General features: G+C 53.5%; 1 protein-coding gene across 13 annotated transcripts in view; it reads left to right on the top strand.

Moving 5' to 3' along the window:
• The window catches only part of Kcnq2 (potassium voltage-gated channel subfamily Q member 2), a 62,657-nt gene extending 36,842 nt beyond the window's left edge, over positions 1–25,815 (top strand). For 2 of the 13 annotated variants that reach the window (XM_008843266.2, XM_017800650.1), the window contains 8 exons: positions 4,110–4,139; positions 8,799–8,852; positions 12,839–13,062; positions 13,730–13,838; positions 14,308–14,439; positions 16,098–16,205; positions 18,969–19,092; positions 19,626–25,815. In XM_008843266.2, coding sequence (XP_008841488.1) covers positions 4,110–4,139; positions 8,799–8,852; positions 12,839–13,062; positions 13,730–13,838; positions 14,308–14,439; positions 16,098–16,205; positions 18,969–19,092; positions 19,626–20,348 — 1,504 coding nt within the window. In that variant the 3' untranslated portion in view covers positions 20,349–25,815. The remainder of the gene's footprint in view (positions 1–4,109; positions 4,140–8,798; positions 8,853–12,838; positions 13,063–13,729; positions 13,839–14,307; positions 14,440–16,097; positions 16,206–18,968; positions 19,093–19,625) is intronic. The other 11 variants (XM_008843269.2, XM_017800652.1, XM_008843267.2 and 8 more) reach the window with 8 other exon arrangements.
• Positions 25,816–26,655: the final 840 nt, after the last annotated feature.

The following is a 26,655-nucleotide window of genomic DNA, read 5'->3' as shown; positions in this document are numbered from 1 at the left end:
ATGACATGAAGGGGTGGGGCAAGGAATAGGACTCAATATGGGGTCATCTGGCTCCATTCATGGCTCATGCTTGAGACCCAGCTGGGAAGGAGTGTCCCGGCCCCAGTGTTAAGTGGCTACACATGCATGGCGGCACCTGCTGGTCCTTTAATTACAGAATCTGTGACTCACAGTGCTTGGGTACAAAGATGGGCACACAGAAGTACTTGCCCTCTACAGAAGTGGAAAATGGGCATAGAGCCCCACACAGCTTCCTGTCTCTGAAGAATGTTCAGCAAGGCAGGAAGGTGGCAGTGGGCTGATGGTGGTTCCCGTCCCTAATCATGTGGAAGCTCTGGAATCTGTGAATGTGACATCCAGCATCCACTTAGATGTTCATAATGTCCCTATAAGGAGAGGGATGTTTGGAGACAGTCACAGGAGGAAAGCCAAGTGAAGACACTGGCAGATACTGGAGTGATACAGCCACAAGCCAAGGCCACCTGGAGCCACAGGATTCGGAAAGGCAAGGGGGACTGTCCCCTGGAGTTCATGGAGGGAATGCAGCCCTGCAACCCTGATGTTTGGCGTTTCTCTTCCAGGATTGTGAGAGAATAACTTTTTGTGGGTTCAGCCCCTCCCACTGTGGCATTCTGTCACTGAAGCTCTAGACAACTAACTCATTTGGATCCTATAACATGTGCTGCTGTAACAAACAGAAAGTGGGTTTCCAGTTGGATAATGAGCAGGAGGTAGAAGAGGTTTTACATGCTAGAACAAACCTGCATAACCTTGGAGAGGTGATTAGTGGAAGTCCGGGTGTTAAAGGTTGCTTCTGGGGAGGTCTCCAAAGAAGTGAGAAACATGATAGAGGTTTGTATTGTCATGAACAGAATGTGGCTAGAAATAGTGTCTGCTGCTGTGACAAAATACCTGAGACAAACAACTTAAGGAAAGAAGGTTAATTTTGACTCACAGTGTCAGAGATTCCAGTCTATGGTTTTTGACTCCATTGCTCTTAGGGCTGTGGCAAGGCAGAAATATCATGGCAGAAAGGTGTGATAGAGGAAAACTGCTCACCTTGCAGCAGCCAGGAAGAAGAGAAGCAAGAAGAGGCAAGGCACATTGTCTTAGTTGCTTTTCTGATGCTGTGATAAAACACCGTGACTGAGGGAACTTATAAAAGGAAGTATTTGGGCTCACAGTTCCAGAGGAATTAGAGTCCATCATGGCCAGGAGGCATGGTGGCAGGAAGTAGCCAGAGTTGGAGCAGAAAGCAGAGGCTCACATCTTCAAGCAGGCACAGGAAGAAGAGAGTGACTCAAAATCTGACAAGGCTTAAGAACTCTTTAAGTCAGTGATGTGCTTCCTCCAGCAAGGCCACACCTTCTAAGACCTCCCCAAACAGTGCCACCAACTGGGAACAAAATATCCAAATACTTGGAGCCTATGGGACACATTCTAATTCAAACCACTACAGACATGATACATGATACACCCTTCAAAGGCACACTCTGCCACCTAACATCCCAGCATGTTACTGAAAACTAAGGAGGTGGTCCCTTGTGGTAGGGTGGCAGAGGCGGTTTTTGGCTAAGGGGGTTTCCTAGTGAAGTGTGGGAAGTACTGATTCCTCTTTCATGTTTATCATCAAATTGTAGAAGAGGTAAGCTGAAGAATCCCTCAAAGAAACCTGAACCTGAAGATCAGGGGTCATGATGACAGCAAAGAGTCATGCCTGAGGACAGTCACTGCAGGGAGAGGCTGCTGTGTTACAGAGCGCAGGCCTCAGATAAGGCGGGGGAGCACTCTTCAATGGAAGTCAGAAATGAAGGTGGTTATCCAGGAAAGTTGTGCAGAGGACTCCGCTGCATAATGTCCACTGCTCAGCTGCCTCAGGACCCTAACAGGATGCTCCTGTCTAACGGAATCCACTGATGGCCTGCTCAGTGTTGTAAAGAGGACTCTCCTGACTAATAACATCCACACTGGGCCTCCTCAGGGTTCTATAGACGATTCACCTGACTAGTGACATCCACCCTGAGCCTTTTCAGGGTCTCACAGAGGTCTCTTCTGACTAGTGACATCCATCCTGAGCCTCAGGGTCCCACAGAGGACCTTCCTGATTAGTGGTGTCCACCCAGACCCCCTCAGGGTCCCACAGAGGACCCCTCTAAGTAATGACATCCATACTGGACCTCTTCAGGGACCCATAGTGGAGCCTCCTGACTAATTATATCCACCCTGGCTCTCCTCAGGGTCCCACAGAAGACCCTCCTTACTAGTGATCTCCATCCTAGGCCTCCTCATGGTTCTACAACATTCTTGGCAGCAGAGACATTGCCATTGTGGACTGAAAGGGATAGAGATGGGTGAATAAAGGCAAGACTATGGATTGCTGGGATGGTACAAGCAGGACTGAGGCCAGTAGAGGCACTTACAACCATATGTGCTGTCCTCAGGGCAGTAGAGACAGAGGCCAGTGAATCAGAAGCCAGAGGTTACCACTAGAGATTGAATCTAAGTATAATTTGCCTATTGAGTTTCAAATTTTGATGACCAGACACTTTACCAATCCTTCCTTTTTGAGAGGGAGTGTTAACCATGCCTGTCTGTCCTGCCATCACAGTAACTAAGTGAATGACTTGTTTTTGAGGATATCCAGAGTCTTGCGAACCTCGTTCATGTGGTTTAATAGATGATTAAGTGATTTTTGAGTGAGATTGTGACACAAAGCTGATGTCGTAGTGGGTTGAGACTTTGGGGATTGGGTTTTGGTTGGATGTATTCTGGATCTCAAATATACAAGAATACGGGGTGCATGAATGCAAACCCTCAGAAGATATCCATGAATATGACCTTAATTTGGACAAAGGCCCTTTTGGTGGTTGTAAGTTAAGAACTTCAGCGCCTGTGTGACTGTCCACATGAAGGACAGGAGGAGACACAGGTCGCAGGAGGGCACACCAGGTGGAGATGGAGGAAGAAGATAAGCTACAAGCCCAGGAGCTGGAAGAGGCAGGCATCTCCCTGGAGTATTGGAAAAACAACTGTCCACATCTTGACATTGGACCTGTGGCCTTCAGAGCCAAGAAACAAAACCCCCAGTGTCTAACTGCCCCTAGCTGCAGTTGGAGTTGGTGTGGGGGTGGGGAAGGAGTGAGCACATACACTTTGTGGTTCAGGACATCTGAGCTTCCAGCGAGGCTGCTGTGGAGAGTGACAGGAACACAGTGCCAGGTACTGCCTTGAACTAGACCCTCATAGAGGTGTGTGACTCCTTGAGGGCCATGAAGGGAGTCAAGTGGCTTGGGCTGATCCTGAGGAACTGTAGGAAACAGGCTGCACCCCCTTTTCCTCTGTTGTCACTGTTCTGTTGATGTCACGGTGACATTGTACCTATTGTGTACAGTATTTGGAAATGTAGTGATAAGCCCTCTTCTACAGCAGACTGACCTCACACTGTCCTGAGGACCCAAGGGATTATTCCTCATCTTCCCTGCTCAGCCAAGTAAGATCTAGCCACCTGCCTCCTATTCAATTTATAATAAATATCAACCTTAAAAAGAACCAACCCAATAAAGCAGACAATGGCCAAAATAACCTTGCAAACACATCTGGACCTGGGCAGGAATACTGGTCTTGGAACAAGCACTGACCATGGACTGTGGCTAGGTCATTGACCGATTCCAGCCTCCACTGGAAAGTTACACAGAAGGGGAAAATTCCCTTGAGTCAAGAGCTCGCTTCAGCAACGTTCCCTTTCTGAGACTCTTAAAATCCTGGCATGATTCTGTCGCAATGAGTATCTGACTGTCAAGGAAATGAGCCTCAGGCTCAAGGGGTCATGGCCCTCTTGGGAGTTCGTCCTTCCTCTGAGCCTTGCTTCTGCACCCTGTGGGTTCTCCTCAAGGTGAAAAAAAACTAGGCAGACAATCCTCTGCAGCAGGCCCTCACATTCAGCCCAACCTATCAGTATAAGATGGAGGCGTAGGTCTAGGGCCAGAGGTCTGGCTAGGTCAGAAGGACCCTAGGTGGGTGCCAAGGGAAGTTCCCTGTCCTGGGCCATTGGGTGTGCCATGGGGACCCCAGAGGGGGTAGCTACTAACTGTCTGTCTTTCCGTTTAAAGGAAGGAGCCGCAGCCAGAGCCATCACCAAGGTCAGTCCCTCCTGCCTCCAGCTGTCCTGGCGTATGCCACGCCCATCTTGCCTTGCTCCCTCTGTGTGCACCATGTGTCACAGGGCAGGGCTGCCATGAGGCCCTGTGTGTGCTTCTGTGTGCAAGCGTGTTGATTGTGTGTCCCAGCACGCCCAGGGTCACTGCTCAGTTGCAGCCTTCTCCCAGGGATTTGAACTTAAGGTAGTATGGGTGGGGCTTCTTGGTGTCACCCCTGCCCCACCATACCCATGGTCCAACCCTGCTGGGGACCCTGAGGTTGGGGATTCCTAGTACCCTGCAGGTTTGCTGCCTGGATTTACTCCCTGCCAGATGGGAACTGCAAGCAGGGGCCCCTCCTGCCACCCTGGTGGGGAGGAAAATCCAGAGCTGGATGCTGGCAGAGGGGCAGAGGACTTTGTTTTCCTGACAACCCCTGAGGTGGGAGAAAGCTAGAGTCTTTCTGTGGAGGGTGAGGTGCCGTCTCCCCTCTCAAACCCCCTCAGTGGAGATTCCAATGTCACTGTTCCCTCTCCCAGCCCCTGCTAGCTCTGCTGGTAGAGAAGGGTGGGAACTGGCCATGCAGTCCTAGCTTTGAAAAGCAAAGAAAGACCATTTTACAGATTGCCAGTTCACAGTGTAACCTGCCTGGGTCCCCCAGCCCGCTGGGCTGATTGTTTTCCCTCTTATCCTCAGTGAGTTGTCCACAAGGTACAGTGTGGCTATGGCCCACAGACCAAAGGTCTCAGAAGGGACCTGCCTGCCCCTCTTGTGCTCTCTTGGATAGCAGGGTGACCTAGAATATCCAGAAACTGCTCTGGTGCTGGGAACAGTAGAATCAGGCCAAACCCATTCTCTGTCCATTGGAGAAGGACACGGCTTCTTCCTCCCCCATCCCATAAAAGGAGAATTTGTAGGTGGGTCCTGAATTGCAAAGACTGAAAAGCGTTTTGTCCCAAATCAGCTAAAGGGACAGACAGTAATGGAAAATGCTGGTCACTAATAAAACCAGCTGGAGAGTAGTGAGCAGCCCAGTGTAGTTTTGGCTGTTGACAAGTGGGGGTAAGAAAGGCAGCCCTACTTGGCCCTGGTCAGGGTAAAATGGGAGAGTGGGGGCAGCCTTGCTGCCCAGGGGTGCCCACACCGAGTCCTCACTGTCCATCAGGGTGATTCTGGCCTATCTTTCCCAGAACTGCCTCCAAGGGCCCTGGGGCCAGAGCCCTTTTGGCCATGGACACCAGGGCTGTGATTGGCCTAACCCTCAGCTGCGCCCCAGATGGACAGCGACGACCCTGATGGTGATGGGTCTGGAGGCTTCTTCGCTCCTCTCCACGCTGCCCTGCCTGCCCGACGCTTGCACCCTGGCTGGGAGCAAGTTGCCCAGGAGGTTCCTGGCCTCCAGCAGTTTCTGCGCTTGTTGCCGTAGCTTTAGCATTCCCTGTGGGATTCTCGTCTCAGCCTCTCTCTTTCTCTCTCTCCCTCTCTTGCCCCCCATCTGGAAAATCTTGCTGCCCCCAAGTGCTTTTAATCACTGTCACTGCCCTTCTCGGGCCCCTTTCTCGTCTGCTCTGTCTTTTGGGATGAGGTGCTGACCCTGAAAGCAGGACTCAAGGTGAGGACCCACGGGAGCCCCCGGCTCTCCGGTATGTTCCGTGGCTCCCCTGCTCTCCACCCCACCACTCCTCTGTCTTCCCTGCGTTTTGGTGGCCCCTGCCTGCCTGTGACCCCCCACTCCCTTCCCTGAGGGCCCAGGGAGGGCCCAGTGCCCACCAACCCAGCCCTCTTCCTGGGATGCTCTGGTCTGAAGATGCTCAGCTGGGGCAGCACAGTGGCCATCCCCAGGAAGGGTGCACAGGGCCTTTGCACAGACACTGGGCTCCTTGGAAGTTGAGGCACCTGGAGAGCTGGGTGCTGAGGGAGTGAGGAGCAGTTTCTGTCTATTGAAGACCCCTTCATTGGAATGCATACCTGCTGGCCAGGTAATGGAGGGTGGTATCTTTGGTCTCTTCCAGGAATAGCCATGGCCCCTCTTTAGCAACAAACATGTAGGAGGTATGCAGGGAATTGTATTGCTACTTGAGAGATAAGTAGCTGGTGAGCCTGCCCCTGGGCTGTTCTGTGACATGCTAAATGGGGGGGGGTACTGTCTGCCCAGCGTGCCCTACTATTTCTGGGCTCAGCCAGTCTAGCAAGAGCAAGTAGCTACATCTCTGCCTGGCTCTGGACACAGCCCTGTGCCTTACTTGGCAGGACCTATGTGGGTGGGTGGGTGGGTAGGTGGTTAACCCAGGACCTCTCTCAGCTGCCCAAAGACACCTTCCTGGTGTCAAGACACAGGTGTATGGGTCAAGTTTCTGGTGGTTGGTGGCTCTTTGTTGAGACCCAGATAACTAACTAGGCTGAAGTTGCTGGGGGGCGTCTGGGTGGGGGGAGCCAGGCCAGGTAGGAGCTCAGGCCTGTGCCACACCAGTATGTTTCTTGTGACTGCAGGTGTTGTGACTGTCCTTTGTGGTCCTGTCCTCTTCCTCAGTGCCTCCCGCCTCATTCCTAGAGGAGCCCTTAACCCGAGCTTTGCCCTTCTTATCCATGTGGGTCCAACTCTTCTTCACAGGTGGGGTGTCTGTGTGTCTTGGTGCCTATCTGCCCTGCCTGGCCTTGACCATTGTGGACATCTCTTCTCCCCACTGTGCTTGGGATCCTCAAGGGGTGACAAGTTGGCTCCTGCCTGGGGTTGAGATCTGCCAACCATTCAAAGATAGTGTAAAGCTCTACTTTGCTGATTGGGGCAGGAAAACCAGAAGGAATGGGAAGTGTGATGCCAGCTTTAATTGGGGTTCTTGGCACCCACCAAGCAGAGAAGGCAGTGGACAACAGCCCCCTCCTCCTTAGTTTTTGTTAGGCTCTGAGGCTGTGTTTTCCCATATAGGAATCACTAGCCACTTGTGGCATTCATTAAAATGGAAACAGTTCAGAGTCATTCCTTAGTCTCGGGGGCCAGGTGTGACTAGTGGCTGCTATACTAGACAGTGTGGCTGTAGTTTCCAGTGAAGACCTGGCCCTCAGAAGCTGTGCAGCTGGGGAGTAAAAGGGACCTTTCAAAGATGCTGGGAACAGACTATCCCTGTCCTTTGTTCTCAGGGTAGGCCTGGGACCTAGTTCCTAAGGGCCAGATGCTTACTTGCCTGACAGGCTGCTTGACCCTGGGTCAAGTCATTGAGAGTGCTGCTGACAGTGCCACTCTGTAGCAAGTTGGTAGCATGAGTCCAGCCTTAGTCCTACATCCCAGAGTGTTTAGGAGCCAAAGCTACCTATCTACCTAGAAAGCCAAATTAATGTGAATGCTGGGGCAGAAGTCTGCCAGGTGCACAGGGTCCTGGAGGAAAGGTCCAGGAGCTGGCCTTGCCTGGTCAGCAGGGCGTTCTCTGTAATCTCGCTCCCATTCTCACTGCTGGTTAGCCCTGTTAGGGAAGTGTATCCTTTGTGCCTAAGTGGAGAGACCTGTGCGCCAGAGACACATAGCAGGGACTGGGGAGTTTTGAATAAATGTGTGAAGGAAAATAGACCGCTGAATATTTTCTTCTTGAAGCTTGTTGGTGTCTCATAACCGAGGCCATCATACACATTGATTTCCTCTGGTGCAATGTTTGTGAATTGCTGTGTTAGTGGGAGGAGGGAGAGGCCTGGAGGGAAAAGAAACTTTTTTGTACTTGTTCATTGCTTCTTTTTCTTTTCTTTTTAACTTAAGAATTTTGCATGTTCTAGAATGGATGTGGTGATGCAAGTCTTTAATCCCAGCACTTGGGAGGCAGAGGCAGGTGGATTTCTGAGAGTTCTAAGCCAGCCTGCTCTATGTAGTGAGTTCTAGGCCAGTCAGGGCTACAGGGTGAGACCCTGTCTCAAAACAAACAGCAACAATAACAACAACAAATTTGCATGTTCTAATGCAAAAACAAATCTCAAGGGCTTGAGGATTCTTGGAAAGGGTCAACATTTGCTGGGATTTTGCTATGGTGCCTCTTTGGAACTCTGTTGGCCAAGGCCGTGGCAGTAAGGTAGACACCAAGAACCCAGATGAACTCCCTTGGGCAGTCCTCAATACGGGTATGTTCCCAAGCCAGCCACTTCTCCAGAGCCTCCTTCTAGTTGGGGGCAGCCACTGCCTCCCAGATAAGCGAAGCTCACTGCGCCAGGCAGGACAGAACCTCCTCTATTGGTTTGTAAAGCTAAACAGGACACTTTTTCCTTCCTAAAACGTGCATGCTTCACAGCGGTCACGCCCCAAATCATCTCCATCCACACCTGGCCTCCTGCAATGTCTTGGTTCATGTATTATTATTTTTGTTGTTGGCATGAATATAGCAAAAAATAATACATCTCTTAAGACATGAACCCACACTCTGGCTTTGGAAGGAAAAAAGTATTTTTGGAGGAAAAACACAGGGATTCTTTTTCTCCAAAATTAGGGAACTATTTTCTTTTCCAGGCCGCGGAAGACTTTCGCGAGCACACCTTTCTCACTGTACCCGCTCAGACGCAAACTCTGCGACTGGTGGGGGGCCGGGAGCTTGAACTCCCTGGGTGGTCACGGTGCCTCAGCTTACCTGCTCTCTGTTCGGGTCCTGTCGGCGCCCCCGGGACTAACTGTGCTCTCCTCATTTCCAGTAAAGGCAGACCGTGCCGAGGGTGCCTGTGTGGATGCTGCCCTGGACACTCTAGGTACCACGCAATGCTAGCACGGACTGACCACGCTGCACGCTCCTGCCCTCCCTGCTTACTAGAGGTTCAGGATGAGCCGGCACAGCGCCCACCCAACTATGAGTTCCCTGACGCCTAAGCGCGGGGTGGAGCTGGGCGCCTGGCCACCGCCTCCACACCAGGCCCCCTCCTGCCACAGCAGGGGGCCGGCTGGCCAGGGTTATTGCAACGGAAACAGTTCAGTGCCCTTCAGGGAATGTTTCCTCTGGGGCCGGCCACTCTGGTACCTCTACTAGGCATTAAGGACCAACCCTTAGCCGGCGCCTCACTGAGGGAGGTAGCTCGCTGTATTCTGGGCTCTTCAGACCCTCCAAAAGCCAGAGGCCATGGCTCCCTCTTCTGACTTGCAGGCCTGGTTTAGGGCAGACCGGAAACAGGATGGCTAAGAGCCTCCTAACCCTTTGCACTTTGACTATACCTTTCCCGTCCCTGTCCCCTGTAAGCTGTCCATGTGTGAAGGCGTCTGTCCTGCTTGCTCTGGGGCTCCTGCCTCCTGGTCACCCTCCCATGCCTGTTCCCTTCCTGGCTGGTGCAGCCCAGCCTTGTGCAGGCATCTGTGTTGCTCCCCGCATGGGAGAGCCCCCATCAAATGCATGTGGCCGGCAGTGCCGAGCAGCATGCTGTGCGTTTGCACCTGTGCATGCTCCCTGTCCTTCTCCATTGGGAGAGGGACTTGAGGGTCATCTCCCCACTCCACGGGCCTCTGCTGGCTCTTGTGCTGGAGGTGGGTGCTTGTGGGGAGAATATTGCAGCTACACACACAGGGAGCTGAGTGTCTCAGCTGCCCTGGGAGGTAGCCTGCTCTGGCCCTGGCTGAAGCTGCCTTGCTTGCCCAGAGCATCTGTGTCCAGGTGCTTCTGGCCACAGGCTGGACCTGCGGGACAGAGGCCGAGGTCAGGCTGCTTGGAGACAAGAAGGGCTGGGAAGGATGGGGCTGTAGGAGCCTTGTTAAGGTCCCCGTTGCCCCATGTGTTCTCCTGGACTGGTCCTTGGGCATCCTTGGTCCAGACACCGCCTGGGCAGTTTCCTGTGGATGCCGGCTCCCCACATTGCTGAGCCTGGGTCCCTGCATACTGACCAGAGGAAAGGCCATCTCATGGCTGGTCTCCGTTTGGATTTCATCCTTGGGAGGGTGACAGAAGAGAGAGGCTGAAGTTTGCTTGCTTCCCCAGATTCTTCCTGAGCTGACTCCCTGCCAGTGCCATGCCCTCACACACAGGATGGTTGGGCCATTGGCTCTCTTGCTGGGGCTGTGGAAGAAGCTCTAGAGAGCTCCCCACCTTGTGGTTGCTTTGTCCTTTGCTGTGGGTTGCAGCCCTCTGTGGGGTTAGAGTCTTAGCCTGGCTTTGCGTGGTTGACACCTCTGTTGGTAGCTGTGGGAGAAATCACCACTAGAGAGGAGAATTGGATGACTTTGGGTACTTGGCTGACTGGATACTCTGCCTGGAGGGACTTGTTGAAGTCACTTCCAGTTCCTCTTGATGCTACTTCCTGCAGAGGTTGGGAGCACCAGTGGGAACTTGACTCACCAGTACCAGCCATTGCACTTTAGTCTGCCTCAAAGCCAGAGTCAAAAGCATGCTAGCAGGAGACCCAGGCCTCCAGATTATAAACTATTGCAGCACTGAGTGACTCCTGGGATTCCAGCAGGAAGGTAGTGTGCAACTTGATTTGGACTGATCAACACCAGGCTGCCCAGTGGCAGTTCATCTCTCTTCCTTTAGTGTGGAGACTGGTGGGGCCAGAGGAAGAGACCCTGAGTGATACTGGGAAATATGAGCTCCCTTGGTCTGGAGTCTGCCCCAGGTGGACCAGGAAAAGCGCATTTTCCTTAGTCTTTAGTTGCTCCTGTGATGGAGGGGCCCACAGGAGGAGATAAGAACATTCTAAAAGCCAGAGGTCCCTAAACTGGACAGTCCTGAGTGCCTGGGTGGACCTTGATGCTGATACTACCACAGCCCTCCATCTGGGTATGGCTCTTTGTCAGTGGCCCAGTGTTCGGTTCTCCCTAGACCCACCTAGGATTCTGATAAGAAATGGGTCACAGAGGCTGAAGAGATGGCTCAGCAGTTAAGAGCACTGGTTGCTCTTACAGAGGACCCAGGCTTGATTCCCAGCACCCACATGGCATGTAACAACCATCCGTAACTCCAGCTCCAGGGGATCCAGCGCCGCCTTCTGACCTCCATGGCATTGCATGACATAGGTGCACTCACATACATGCAGGCAATACACTCACACACATAAATAAAAATAAAAAAATATTATAAAAAAGAAGTGGGTCATTAAAAAAAATTGCCGGGTGTGGTGGTGCACGCCTTTAATCCCAGCACTCGGGAGGCAGAGGCAGGCAGATCTCTGAGTTCGAGGCCAGCCTGGTCCACATAGTGAGTTCCAGGTCAGCTAGGGCTACAGGGAGACCCTGTCTCAAAAAGACCCCCCCCAAAGGATTCTGGGTGTCCCTGGCCCCTACCTGCCTGTGTGTGGCCTCCAGTGCTCCAGTGAGGCACAGAAGTCTGGACTCATGGCTGTTGTCTCAAGCCAGCAGAAGCCATTGGCTCCTGGTGCTCCCAGAACACCGAACACTGAAACTGTCTCAGTCTTCCCTGTATGGACTTTGTGCCCCTGACTTCCTCCTCCTCTTTTCTCTTCTTCAGAGAGCCTGGGTAGGCACAGATGGTCTCTCAAGTTGCCTGCTGCCTGAGTGGGGTGAGGAGGGTGGAACTGTGGCCATCTTCTTTGTGACAGTCACCTCTGCAGTGTCTGCTGGACCTGGACCTGTCTCTCTGGCTGATGGGGCACTGTGGTTGGGTTGTGAGGCTGGGTTCTGAGGCATTGGTTAGCAATCATGGGCATCACAGCTTCCTTGGAATTACCCCTAGTACCACCAGATGTTGCCATCCTGAGGAGACCCATGGTTCCTGTACAGCTGACACAGCGAGTCCCACTTCCTAAGAGGCTTGCTGTCCTCTGCCTCTGGAGTGATGGTGGAATAATCAGTGGGGAAAATAGCTGACCTGGATGGAAGCTGGTGGTTCCCAAGAGAGGGGTAAAGGCCACTTCTGCTGAGCAGCATAGCCACAGACTCTCCATCTCCTACTGCCTGGAGGGCAGTATAACTACTGAACTCTAGGGTTATGAAAAAACATAGGGACAAGGGAGGTCCTAGGACCTCTCAGAATTTGGAAACAGCAGCCTGATGGGAATGAGCTCGTGGGGCTAGCCACTATCCCCCCATTCCTAAAGTTACCACCTGTGCCCAAGGCTTGGGACAGCCAGGCTTGTGATAGTTGAAACCTGATTGCAAAGTCACTGCTGTCCTCTTAGAAGCATCCCAGGGTTCTGGAGCCCAGAGACTGGGCAGTGCTAGGCATGAGCCCCACATAAAGGCTAGACAACTTCTGGGAGTCATAGGAAAGGCTAGAGTGGATCTAAACACATCAGCTGTTGCCCTTGCCTCTGCTAGCCTGGGGCAGGAGGTGGCATGGTGGGGCAGGAGGTGGCATGGTGGGCCAGGTGGGAGGGACTCCAGGAGCGGGAAGTTGTGGGCTGGGCTAGTGCAAACAAAAGTCCAGGAAAGAGGTCCAGTCCTAAGTGTCTGGGAATGTATCTGGGTGCCACTTAAGGAGGCTGACAGGACAGTGTGGTGGGGGTTTGGGCACTTTGTGGTGATAGCTGAATGATTTAGGAGCCCCGCCGTCGCCTCCCCAGCTCTGGCCATATCTGTGTGGCTCCTCCCCTCTTCCCTGTGCTTGACTAGCCACTGCTCCCTGTTCCCAGTGTGGTCCATCATTCTTTGGACCTCTTTGGGGTAGAGTGGGGCGGGAGTTGAGGCATCAGCCATGAACATATACAACCTGTTATTTCCAGAGTGACTTCTCTTGCTGTTTTTTTGTGTCTGTCTGTCTCTGTTCATTCTGTCTGCCGGTTGGTTCTTGTGGGAACAGTCAGAAGGTCAGTTTGAAAGATCGTGTCTTCTCCAGCCCCCGAGGCGTGGCTGCCAAGGGGAAGGGGTCTCCTCAGGCCCAGACGGTTCGGCGGTCCCCCAGTGCTGACCAGAGTCTTGACGACAGCCCAAGCAAGGTGCCCAAGAGCTGGAGCTTTGGTGATCGCAGCCGTGCACGTCAGGCTTTTCGCATCAAGGGTGCTGCATCCCGGCAGAACTCAGAAGGTGGGTTGGTACAGCATCACCTTCCCCAACGCTAGTGGCTGCTGGCTACAGGGCACAGATGGCAACCTCTTGGAGCAGAAAGCCCCCACTCTTTTTTTTTTTTTCTTTTTTGAAGTAACATCATGTAAGATGAACCACTTTAACACATACCAACCACTGGCATCTTGTAATTGCATTGTTTGTAGTGCCACATCTGTGCAGGTAATGGAGAGGAAGCCCTGAGCCCTCTAGGGATCACCCTGACCCTCCAGAGCCCTGGCCTCTATACGTGCTTCTCTACAGCTCAGCTGTGCATGTCACATGAGTGGCATTGACCCTCCTGTGGTCCATGGTGGCTGTTGCCCACTGAGCATGGTGTCCCAAAGGGTCATGGGTGTTGTCATGTGTTATAGCTTTGTGCCTTTCTTGACTGAATAGTGACCACATTGTGGTCATCCATTCATCTGTTGACAGGGATGTCCTTTTAAACCCTTATGTCTGCCACTGCCCGCAGGCCATAGCTTTTGGAGAAGAGCCTGTGAGAGGAGGGCCGCAGAGAAGTGGGGGAGAGTGCAGCAGGAACATTGGAGGGGTATCCTGGGGAGGCCTGAGGGGTCTCTGATGATCAGCCTGAGGACTGTGCCCTGTTGTGACTTGTCCACTCACAGCTTGTACTCCTTTCACCCAGAAGCAAGCCTCCCGGGAGAGGACATCGCGGAGGACAACAAGAGCTGTAACTGCGAGTTTGTGACTGAGGACCTGACTCCTGGCCTCAAAGTCAGCATCAGAGCTGTGTGGTGAGGGACTCCTACCCAGTCTTCATAAGAGGGTCCTGTTTAGTGACCTCATTGGGCCAGGCAGAGCCTCCAGGGATTACAGCCACTGAGAAAGCAAAGGTCACAAGGTATCTTGAGGAAGACCCTACCAGCTCCAGCTCCTGTGCCTGTCAGCATGTACCTAGAAGGCCAGGGAGACCTGGAAGAGCTGGCTGGAACCAAGCCCCTGCCTGTACAGGTGAAGTGGGGGCCAAAGGCAGGAGACTGTTTGTGGACAGCCTATACCAGTGGTTCCCAGGAGGATGGGTCCTGTCTTGAGGCTAGGTATCGAGTGGCCCATGGTGAGGGAAGGTGGCCCGGATGAAGAGATACTACTTCTCCAGGGACCATGGTCTTAGAGCTGCTTGGAGGGTGACAGGCAGGTGGACATGGGGGTTGACCCTGGTAGTATAGCCTGTAGCTGGAGTTCATGGTCCATCTGTCTCTGTAGTGTTATGCGGTTCCTGGTGTCCAAGCGAAAGTTCAAAGAGAGTCTGCGCCCATATGACGTGATGGATGTCATCGAACAATACTCGGCTGGACATCTGGACATGCTATCCCGCATCAAGAGCCTGCAGTCCAGGCAAGAGCCCCTGCCTGTCCAGTCCAGGAGTGAACAGGGTCCTCTGAGCCAAAGCCAGGCGTGGCACAAGGGGCATCAAGGGCTGGGTGAGAGGTGTGCAGGGCAGGGCCAGTGCCAGCACTGGAGGTCTCTTCCCACCCTGTTGGCTTCTTGTTGCTTTCTGCTGTGTCTTCACACTGTCTGTCTGTTTTCAGTATTTCTCCTGTTCCTCCCTTCTCTCCTCCCCCCACCTGCACTGTGGTGGCAAGTGTGTATGTTCACATGCACATATGTATGCACATATGTATGCACATGTGTCTGAATGTGTACACGTGTGGGTCTCTGAATACAGTCATGTGTATTCACAAGTGCATGCATGTGCAAATATGTGTGTGAGCATGTGCATATGGTGTGTGGGTGTGTGCATGAGTGCTGTGTGCTCCGCTGTGTATGCACACATGTGTGTTGGTATGTATGAATGCATGTATGCATGTGTGTGGTGTGCACATATGTGCTGAGAAAGGAGTATTTCTATGGAAAGATGAAACTGCAGGATTTCTGTGGACCCTGCCAAACAGTGGCATCTCCCCCATGGGGGGGGTCCTACTTCCTGAGTAGGAAGCACATCTGAAGCTTGGGGGGAAGCTGCACCCACTTATCTGTGTGTGAGACTGCCAATGTACATTCACTGTGTACACATGAGAAAGGTGTGAGTCCACATGTATTCCTCATATGCAGGCACATGCAGGTTGTCCACATACAGACCCATGTCCAGGTTTCAGCTTACCCCAGTGTGCTCACAGGAAATACCCTCAATCACACAATATGCTCAATGTATGCATTCCCTGTATGCAAGAGTGTACAGGTATGCACACAGCCCATGTTCACAATTGTTCCAGTCTGCCTTATTATGTGCTCATAGGCATGTACCCTTAGCCACATGCATCATGCAGTTACATGAGGTTTGATCCACAGGGATGGGAGTATGTCCTAAGGTGGAATACACCCGCCTTCAAGCCCTAGAGATGAAGCCTGGGTCCTGGGGACAGTCCAGGGTGCACCACATGGTTGCTCTACAGCAGTAGCAGATATCGGAGGACAGGACCTCTCTCAAAAGTGGGAGCCAGGGAGGTACCCCACCAGCTTAGACTAGGGCTTCTTACTGGCCTTCCCAGAGCAGAGGCAAGACTTGCGCTGTGTGTGGTTGAGTGAGAATCTCCAGCCTCAAGTCCTGCACCTGTCCCCACAACTGTTTTCTCAGCAGGTTCTTCACCCACACTTTCCCTTTCCTTCTCTTTATGCCTGGAAAACAGACAAAAAAAGACCCTACAGTAAGGAGCTCTGTGCCTCTGGCCTCTGATGCTGAGCTGTGTTGGTCTCCAGCTGTGTCCTCTCTGGGACCTGGCTTCCAGCACCAATCCATCTGTATGCCACCTGGGGTTCAGCGGTAGGCCAGATGGCTGAGGCTCTACTCCCATGCCCAGTACTGTGCTTGGGACATGGGAAAGGTCTGGCAGATGCAAGGGCCAGAGTGTGGGTTGACTGCTCTCTTTTGACCGCATGTTTTTCAAAAGAATCACTGTTGTCAAGTTCTATGTTTTTGTGCATGCCCAGCAACTCGCTGTGAGTTGCTTTATGATGCGTTTTGCTGGTGTCTCTCTTCTTGTTTACGCTGCCAGGATAGATATGATTGTGGGCCCCCCACCCCCTTCAACTCCCCGGCACAAGAAGTACCCCACCAAAGGACCCACGGCCCCTTCGAGAGAGTCACCCCAGTACTCACCTAGGTTAGGACTCGCTGCCTCCTCCTGACTTGTCTGTGAATGGCCAGCCCCTTCGCTCCAGGCTGCATGACGGCAGCACCTCGCACCATTCTCTCCATAAGACAGGGGACATTCAGGCTCTCTCTCTTGAAGGGCATGTTAGGGAAAAGGCCACTCTTTGCCAGGGTTAGTGGGCAATGCCCAAGTCCTCCATCTACAGGGCTCTCCTGGATGGATGTCTCTATGACATCTGCTGGGGCTGCTGGCTCCAGGATGAAGCAGAGGGCTTCAGTGGCCATGACATTGTCTCCTTGCCTAGCTCAGGCCCTTCACGCCTGCCTGTTGCTGGGGTGACCACACATTGCCCAGACCTTGGCCCTGTGTAGATAAGAACAGATGGGGCTGCTTCCCTGGGCACCTTTCTTAGGTATTATATGTACCTGCCTCTAAATTGTCCTGAAAAATAAATTAGGGGCTAAGAATGTAGCTCAGTGATAGAACACTTGCCTCGCATCTGTAAGGCACTCGGTTTGACTTTCCCCGTACTGCAGAGGCAAAATTAATGAGAAAAGTTCTACAGGGCATCCAACACTAGGCTGGCTCTCTGCAAGCTCTGGTCTTATTTCAAGTTGCCATCACCATCCTTGGTGCCATTGGTAAGGAAGATGTCAGTATACCTTACCCTGGCCCTCAGCTGATGACCAGGTCAGGAAACAGCCATGTGACAAAAGCAGGACCCACATGGTTGATGGAGGCTTCAAGGCTTCTGGCTACCCTGGGACCACTCAGATAATGATCTGTTCCCCTCTAGCAGGCCTGATTTAACACGAAGAATGAAGCTCTCAGGGGTGGGTGCAGGGAAGGCAAGCGACACTGCCCTGCCTGGTGATGGGACAAGGGGTTCTGGACAGCCTAAAAATTCTGGGCAATTGAAACTGGCAGGTGCAGCATCTATGTACCTCTTCGGGCCAGGGTTGCTGCTGATGGGGTCAAAGGTCAATGTGCTGCTAATCTTAGCCCATGAGAGAGGGACCCTGGGGGAACAGGCTGGAAGCAGCTCTTGGTCAGATGACATCCAGCATAAGAGTGGTCCATGACATCATTTGTCGAGTGCAACTGAAGCCCATTCAATCCCTGGGTCTTGTTGCCAGGCACAGAGGCTAGGTGTCTAGGCCATGAGCAGGGAAGGCCCTGCAGATCTCAGAGCTCCCTCCCTCAGCCTTCCCTTACAGTGCAGCCAGGGGATTCATAGGCACACACAGGAAAGGTCCTTCAGTACAGCTGGCACTCACCACCCAAGAGGTGAGTGAACCTGGGGATTGAGTCTGGTGCCCCAGGCTGAGCCCAGCGGGGAGGAAGTGGTTCAATGTTCTCAGAGGACACTTGTCTGGCCGCTCTGCAGCAACTCTAGGCCCAGCCCTGGGGCCCACCAGGCAGGCGGCCTGTCATGTGGCAGGGGTGAAGGGGCTGTGCATCTGTGCCTGGACCATGTGGATATTGGAACATCAGGGAGCCTGTCTCCTCACCATCACCACTAGCATCTGCTTGGAACCAGAGGGTTCCCTCCTCCTGTTCCTCCTGCCATCCCTCCCACCCTCCTGTGCATGAGCCCAGCATGAGCCCAGTGGAGCATGCGGAGGCTGCCCCTGGCTGATGCGAGCCTGTACCGTCCTCCAGGTCATGAATAGAGAGTTTCCACAGAAGCAGGTAGGGCACCCTAGTCTGCAGAAGATGGAGCAGGGCACCTGCTGACATGGCCTGCTGGGATGTGCTTTGTGTGGGGCTACATGACTCAGCAGCCTGGGTGGTCTTGCTCAGCCATACTGTGCATCCAGTGGGCTTACAGACTCCACACAGGCTCTTTCTAAGTGGGCTGTAGTTCCCAGCCCATCCCCATTCCTGTGGCACCTGCCAGCCCTGCCATGGCCCTCTCTGCCTTCACAACCTGCCATGGATCTGTTGGTGTCACACTGGAAAGACAGGACAAAGGGATTCCTTCACTTCTTGTTAGTATCAATGACCTATGGCCTCAATATTGATCAGCTTGCACACACTCATTTGTGAGTACATATGTATCATACTTGCATGCATGCATCTGCACACCTGTGTGCACCCCCCCCACACACACACAGTCCTTGGTTAGCAGCTCTTATCTTTTCTCTGTGCTTTGGCAGTTTCCTGTGTGGCCCTTGTTCCCTCCTCCCCTGTCCTAATGCATGGGGCTGCCACTCCCACTGCATTCCTGCTTCTGTCATCCTTGCTGCAAACATTTAACACTGTCCCTGCCACAACCATTGGGGCCTGAGGGACTCCATGGCACATTAATGTGGAGTAAAGCTAGCAAGAAGTGGCTTCTTGGGCAGAGGCATGACCACCCTTACTCTAGCCCCTTTGCTGGATGCCAGCTGGTCATCACTGATCCCCTGGGTCTCAGTTTGCAGGACCAGGGAGTCCAGGTTCAGGAGGAGAAGGACGAGGTGGGCCTGATGGGGGTGGAGCTACATTGGAGAGGAGCTGAGAGTGGGCCTTCCCTTTACTCCTCGTTAATGTGCCAGATCCCACAGGAATGGATCAGATAGAAAACAGGACCCGAGATGTCAGAAGGCAGCCTGAGATTGTAAGGCACCAGTGTCCATCTGTCCTGGCACCTGCTGCCCCCTGGTCGGCTCTGAACGGGGCTCAGAGCCTGGATCTGGGGGGCTGTGGGCTGGCCCAGGAAGAAAGGGCAGGGGCCTGGCCATACCCTCCTAAACTCATACTCGGGGATTGGGTCTCTGTTCCCGCTAGAGTGGACCAGATTGTGGGACGGGGCCCAACAATAACGGACAAGGACCGCACCAAAGGCCCAGCAGAGGCAGAGCTGCCTGAGGACCCCAGCATGATGGGACGGCTTGGGAAGGTGGAGAAACAGGTAGGAGAGGTTTATGAGGGGCATGGCCTCTGTTGTCCTCCAGTCCTACTTTGTTAGCTTGTGACAAGCAGCCCTGGTTTAAGGGTAGATTCATCAGGAGGGGCATGGCTCTGAGATGCTCCTGAGTCCCTGGGAATTCCCCTAGCCTGGCACTCTTACTTCTGATAGCCAGTATCTGGAGACAGGAAATGCCTGAGTGTGCCAGTTTCTCTCTATATCCTGTGGAGTATGACTTGTATTTGAGGGTCCTCTGGCAGGGGTAACCACTGTGGAACATGCCAGAAGTCATACTTGGTCAACTCTTACTTCCTCCCCTTTCCTTGCCCAACACCCACCCCTAGTTTCCTGGGAGTGGGTTCTCAGAAGCTATCACATAAGACCCCTCTGTGAGCTGGCCTGAACTCAAGCACACAGTAGTTGAGGTGCTGGAGTGTGGGGTGGAAGAAGGACAATTCCTCCTCTCCCTTCGCACCTAGAAGTGTGTCCTGGGTCCTCTTCTTAAAGTCCTAGCCCAGCAGCTGTCCCTCTTGTAGGTCTTGTCCATGGAGAAGAAGCTGGACTTCCTGGTGAGCATCTACACGCAGCGAATGGGCATCCCACCGGCAGAGACAGAGGCCTATTTTGGGGCCAAGGAGCCAGAGCCGGCACCACCCTACCACAGCCCAGAGGACAGCCGAGAACATGCGGATAAGCACGGCTGTATTATCAAGATTGTCCGCTCTACCAGCTCCACTGGCCAGAGGAACTACGCAGCGCCCCCAGCCGTGCCCCCTTCTCAGTGCCCTCCATCCACCTCGTGGCAGCATAGCCACCAGCGCCATGGTACCTCCCCTGTAGGAGACCACGGCTCACTGGTGCGCATCCCACCACCCCCAGCGCATGAGCGTTCGCTGTCCGCCTACAGTGGGGGCAACCGGGCCAGTACCGAGTTCCTGAGGCTGGAGGGTGCCCCGTCCTGCAGGCCTCCTGAGGGTGCCCTGCGGGACAGCGACACATCCATCTCCATCCCCTCTGTGGACCACGAGGAGCTGGAGCGTTCCTTCAGCGGTTTCAGCATCTCCCAGTCCAAGGAGAACCTGGATGCCCTGGGCAGCTGCTATGCGGCTGTGGCGCCATGCGCCAAGGTCAGGCCCTACATTGCAGAGGGGGAGTCTGACACAGACTCAGACCTTTGCACACCCTGTGGGCCCCCACCACGCTCTGCCACTGGTGAGGGCCCCTTCGGAGACATGGGCTGGGCAGGGCCCAGGAAGTGAGACTGTGCTGGGCTGCTGAGCCCCCTGCCACACCCACTCTAGCTCCTGGTTTAGGGCTAGAGCCTCGGGCCTTTCCTAGAGTGACAGAGTGACCTAGAATGGCATGGGTTGTGAGGATACCTGTGGGGTCTGGCTCTCAGGGTCCCCATGGGGTGGCGAGCAGGCAGGGCTCTTTGGTGCACATGGTGATGTTTTACAAAAGTTCTTTCCCAACCAGGGGCGGGAGGTTGAGGCCAGGCCCTGGTGGTCCTAGGAGCTCCCTGTGGCAGCAAAGCCAGCCCTGCCCAGTCTTCTTGGGGGATAGACATCACCCTGTGAGTGAGGAGGGACAGAGTGATGATGGTGCCCACAAATGGGGGTGTGGCTGGGAGCAGGCCCAGGGAAGGTGGTGAGTCAAGCAGTCCTGTCTACTGATGATGGCTGGCTTTGAGGCCCATGGGCTCTTCCAGCTTGGGCTGGGAGCTGAGGAGGGTATAGCAGGTCACTGGGCATGGCCCACTCTCACACCTGACAGCTTGTCTCTTGGTTCCTGCCTGCCTCAGCAAGGTATTGCCTGGTCCACCGTCTGTGTATGACTGGGCAATGCCCCTCATCCCTGGGCGCCCAGCTAGAGAGCTGCCGGCCAGCATCTCCCTCCTCCTTCTGGGTTCTGTGGGTCTTTCCAAGGGAACCACCCCAAATTCAGTACCCTCTTCCTGAAGCTGAGGAAAGAACGAGGCCTCAGGGACCAAACTGGAGCCTCAAATTGACCCTTGGACCCTCTTGACCTCTGCCTCTCGTGGAAGGGCCCAACTCACAGCCTTTTCTGAAAGAGGGTTTTTGCGAGGCTTCAGCTGCTTCGCCTCTGGCACCCCAGCCTAGGAAGTTTAGGTAGGTACCTCATAGCCACTGCTATTTCCTGATGTGGCATTGGTCTCCAGGCTGTGGCCAGTACTTTGAGAGAGCCACCTGGTAATCAGATCACCCTACAGACCCAGGCAGGGGTGAATGATATGAAACCAGCCAGGAAATCTCCAAACTGCCAGCTCATTCCACCTGAGGCAGTGGCACTGTGCCTGGCTGAGACTTCTTCCCACAAGAGCTGACCATCCCCAGCCACTCGTCTGCTGACACGTCCCCTGGATGTCACCTCTGGGTGTTTGGGAGAGTTGGGACACTGTCCTCAACTCTGGTGAGCAGGGACCTTTGTCCTTGCTATGATGGGTATCTTGGGCTGTTGGACAGCCAGCTTTAGAAGGAGACAAGGCAAAGTTGAGCCCTCAATTGTGGTCCTTCTGCATCTGGGCCAGAAGTATCTAGCATTTTGGGGTGGGGACCCCAGGCTCTCTGAAGCAGTGGCCGCCTTTCTCACTGAGGGAAGCACTCTATAGCTTGAGCCTGGGCAGAGCTCTGCCCACTTCTCACACCCTGTGTTTGAAGTGTGTTTGGCTGGAGTAGAGGGAGTCTGGGGTCTATGGTCAGGAGGAGGCATCCCTCCCACTGAGGAGAGCTTGGGGTTATGCCTCTAGCTATTAGTGGCCTGGACATTTGGGGAGCTGTCTGCTGTCTGCTATGGCCTTGCATCTGCCCTCCATGTCAGGACTTCTAGGGTCCCACCTCGGGGTGCCTCTGCCAGGCTCCTGGTTGGGGGCCTGTTCATGTTGGCTCTAATGCATGCACATTCTCTGGTTCTCTAGGGCCATGTTGTGGCAAAAAGCTCCTTGGTGGTGAGAAATGTCTCTTCTTGGCATGGAATGGAATGTGGGCAGAAATAGTGGCCACTTCTTCCCTAACCCCATCTTGGAGAGTTGACTTGGAGCATTGAGGCCAGGTCCGAGCTCCCCCCACCACATTACCCTCTGTGGTGGGACAAACAGGCTTCAGGACAGGAGACAAGCACATCTGCCTGACCTACTGGCAGTCCCCAGAGAACTGCTCCTCTAGGCCTAGGGCAGGTCAGAGCTGTCTCAGCTACAGGGCCTATGTGAGGGAGGTTTGTGCCTGTCACACATGCTCAATATGCTGTGTGCCTTCTGTCCCCAGAGCTGTCGTGGCTGCAAGAGCCTAGGGTACCCTGAGCTGGGGTTTTGTGGGATGAGGAAAGTTGACAGATGCCCACCCCCCCCCGAAACCCTGGCCACACAGTATTCATCAGGAGGGCTTTCTTAGGTTTACAGCAAGAGGGAGACAAGAAGGCCATGGCCTGCTCTGCATCACAGGAGCCCTGGCAAGACTGGAGTGTTGGCTGCTTAGAGGAGGGAAGGTACATTTCAGAGAGATGAGCAGTGATGGAACCCCTTCTTGGGGGCCTCTAGACCCAGGCCTGAGCAACACAACTGTCACTGCCTTGGCATCCGCCCCCTCAGGGATGTGAAACAAGAAAGAGGCAGGAGGCTCCTGAGAAGTTTATGCACTTCCTTGGGTTTATTTATATATGATCAGGTGTGGCTGAACTCCAGTGGCTGCCCCACGGCAGAATTTTCCCCAGACATTTGTCACAGCACATCCCCTCATGCCCACCAGCACACAGACACACACTGGGCACACATTCACACATGTGCACACAAAAAGGTATGTGCACTCACATGGACACAAGTGCACATACTGGAGGTGCATTCCCCCTTCCATGTACTCTTATATGTACACACAAGCTCACAGTTCACCAGACCACATGTGACAGGTACACATACATACACGTGAGTGCACGGGCTCTCAGACCATATTAGATTCACGGTTCCACACATGTACACAGCAGGTATGCACTTTTACACCTGCATTTTCAGGTATGTGCGCACATACATGAACAAGTAATCTACATATACACATAAATGCCCGTGTAGAGCCCCCCTTCCCCCAACTTTACCCTAATCTTTTTGTTTGACTCTTCCTGATGGAGGCTACCTGGAGAGGGAGCCAAGGAATTAATGATGAATGGTTCTAAAATGTGGAACGCTGCCTGGGGTTGGGGCTCTGGCTGTCCAGAGCTCCTTGGCAACAGTGGCAGAGAATTCACCTGGAGTCCATTGAATTTGCACACTGCCCTCTCCCTCTAGTGACTAGTGGCTGTCTAGGTCTTGGGGCTGCAAATGCCAAGAGAGGCTGAGGCTGAGATGGGGTGGGGGGGGTGGTCCAAGCATCAACCAAGGGTCCAGATCTGTCTTTGCGTTAGGTCAATGTTAGGTGCTGGCCAGCTCCAGTGCCCTGCTGTACACATGCCTGCCTCATGGGCCCTGGTTCTTATTGATGTTTTCTGGCCTATCATCTCCTTTCTGTCCTCCAGAGAGTGCACCCTCATCTGCCAGGGTCACCGGGAACAAGGGTCCATCTGCTCTCACATGTGGCCTGGGCAGGGCAAATGTCTACTTGAGGCCATAAGCTGGCTCTCAGTTATGCTTCATCTTTAGGGGGCTCACCCCAAGCCCCTATTTAGAAGCTAGGGGGTCACTGGACACTGCATGGACCTTAGGAGACCCTTTAAGCTTTGGGTCCAATTATTCCCAGTCTTCACAAAGAGGACAGCTACAGCCAGGGCCACCTGGTTTAATACACTGGTTTAAGGTTGCTTTCTCCGAGCTGGTGGCCCCAGATTCCAGATGTGGAAAAGGGGACCATTCTGCCTTCTGCCACTCCTACTGGGTTCACCCCATATCACGGGCACTGTGAAGAATACCTCTGCTTTTTGTGGAAAGAACTGGGACCACAGACTCTCCCCCAGAGTTTAGAGGAGCTAGATACAGATGCGCCTTTCAGAACACGAGTGTGTGTCTGTTAGCTCACTGGCTATAAGTAGTGCAGGGAGTGGAGGCCACTACACCTGCCCACAGTTCATCCCAAGGCCACTGCATCTGCTCCTGGCTCACCCCAAGGCCAACAGGACAACACTAAAGCCTTTCTCTGTGGTCACAACCTCTTGAAACAAACATGAGAGGCACGATTTGAATAGTGGAGCCCACTATGGAGGGACTCAGAGATGTCCCAGGCACCTTGCATCCCAGCAGGGTAGGCTGGGGTTGGAGTAGGGGCTCCATTCAGGGTACCCCTGGGGCCTAGGTTCACATAAATAGAATCAAAACACCTGATGTCATCTTCCCTCAGCTATGGGACATACATATTTGTTCCCTGCTTCCTCTAGACCTCCCAGGCCACCTACTTGTCAGCAAAGGATGTGAGATGTGGAAAGGGGGCTGGGAAGGGTCTGCAAGCAGGACATCACCTGGGGTTGTCTGCATGGCTGCCCTATGCTCTCCTTGTGTCCCAGCAGAGCTAAGGAGGAAAGAGAAGCAGAGAAGGTTCCCAGAGGAGGCACTGTGAAGGAGAAGAGGGCTCAAGGGAGAACCAGCTGCCTCTTTCTCAGGATGTACCCACTGCATACCCTGGGGGGCCCAGTGTCCGTGGGAGTGAATGAAAGGGGCCATAGTTTGCTGACTGTTGCTTACCTGTGAGTTGGGTCTGGTAGGAGACCTTGGGAGAAGAGGCTTTGAGGAAGCTCCAGGGACCAGGGTAGGGAGAAGTAGGTACAGCCTGGGAAGGAGACCTGCCAAACATCTAGAGGTACCCACAGTTCAAATTCGTTCAGAACTCTATCTTCAATGTTGGCCTTCGTGCTCTGGCTGACAAAGGGTGCTGGGTTCTGCCCATGGCCTGCCCTAAGGTTCCCCTGGTGTCTAACCTTCCTTTAGAGAAGGGATAGTTCCCAGGCTTCTGAGGCTGTGTGCTCCTGGGGCTCCTGGGTAGGAGTGCACATCACTAGCATTGCACATCCAGTTGGGACTGGCTTTTACAAAGTTGTTGCCTTAATGCATGTTGAGGGAAATTCACCAAGGTCACCCCTACCTCTGCCAGACACAGGCACACTGGACTCCACCTCTAGGTCCTGCTGCCGGAGAGGAGTGCTGGCAGGAAGGGCTGCCTCTAATCATCTCACTTGGGGGAACTCAAAGCTGTGGTACCCTTGACACCATTTAGCTGCCTGGGATGGCTCCGCACACAGTGCAACTTGCCTATGCCCCCAGCCTGCACCCACCCACCGCAGTCTTGTCCCCCGGCCACACCCCATCTGCGCTGTTGCCTTTGGCTGTCTTTGCACTTTTGTTCATGCTCCAAAGAATATTTCATAATGCCTTCATACTGACGTGCACCCTTACCATTTTGTATGTGCCCTTGGGCCACAGCGACCGGCCTTCTCCTTCTGGCCAGCGTGCCACCATCTGCACACTTCACTCTTGACTGTGCACCCGCCGTCTTCTAGGGATAGCTGCCCAGGGAATGAACTCTAGTTTTCTAATGGACTAGTTAAGATGCTAACTTACCCAACATGGACAGGCTGGAGCATGTGGTGTGCCAGCAGGCCGATGTGGGTTCCCTGAGAGCCTCAGGGCAGAATCCTGCAGCAGGGACGCATGTGGTCAGTTCTGGAGGGTTCTGCTGCCACAGAGCTGAGTTCAGATGCCCAGTGGACCTGTGCACTTAGTAAAATGCGGTGATCCAACCTGGACTGCCTGGACTCTTTACTTTGCATGTTCTCCTGGGCTTGTATGAAGGCTGGGGACTTGACTGGGACGGGGCGGCCACCTGAGCCTTCAGATCCAGGGGCTCTTGAGCTTCAGGTTCTGTGCCTTCTGGGGTTGTTACCAAAGTTGTTATCCCGAGCCCTTGAATCCTAATAACCTAAGTTCTCAACCACTTATCCTAAATAGGTTAATTAGTCGGGCAAGTAGTAGTGAAAAGCAGACAAAGGAGATTTATTCAATGTGACGTCACTGGAAAGAGGAACAAAGAGGTCCAATGTCTCACACACATCAAATCCATCTTCAGGGTCTTGGCATGAGATGTAAGTTTAAACATAGGGCAGGGATATGTGTAATCCAGAGGCCCTGCACATCATCACGATATCAGTTCCAGTCTCTCCTGCAAGGTACTTTGACAAGTGTCAGAACTATGTGGAATCTCTTCCTGGAGACAAATTCCACCTATGCCTGGTACCGGGCTTCAGGCTTTTCCTTCTCCCTGTGTAAGTTTCTTGGGGGGAAATGCCAATTTCTTGGGGTCCTTGCTTTAATGGTCTGATAGCCAAAGGGAGGGGCACAAGTGTCTCTTTTTAGAATATCTTTGTTCTATTCAGGGACAGTTACAGGGCCACTTTCAAACAGCCACAAACCTGAGGCTGTGAAGCACCAGACATGTCTCATCCACTCTGGAGCCAAAGACACACACACCCAGACCCTCAGGAGCATGGTGTCCAGCTGTCAGGAGCAGCAGGATCCTGGGACAGGTGCCTCTAGTGTGGGCCATCCCAGCCCCACACTCTTCAACAGTGAGCTGGTTCACT

The sequence above is a fragment of the Nannospalax galili genome, unplaced genomic scaffold (genome assembly GCF_000622305.1).
Source record: "Nannospalax galili isolate Female #2095 unplaced genomic scaffold, S.galili_v1.0 scaffold160, whole genome shotgun sequence".
Classification (NCBI taxonomy): domain Eukaryota; kingdom Metazoa; phylum Chordata; class Mammalia; order Rodentia; family Spalacidae; genus Nannospalax; species Nannospalax galili.
The sequence above is the reverse complement of the archived record's forward strand: the minus strand, read 5'-3'. Positions and strand labels throughout refer to the sequence as shown.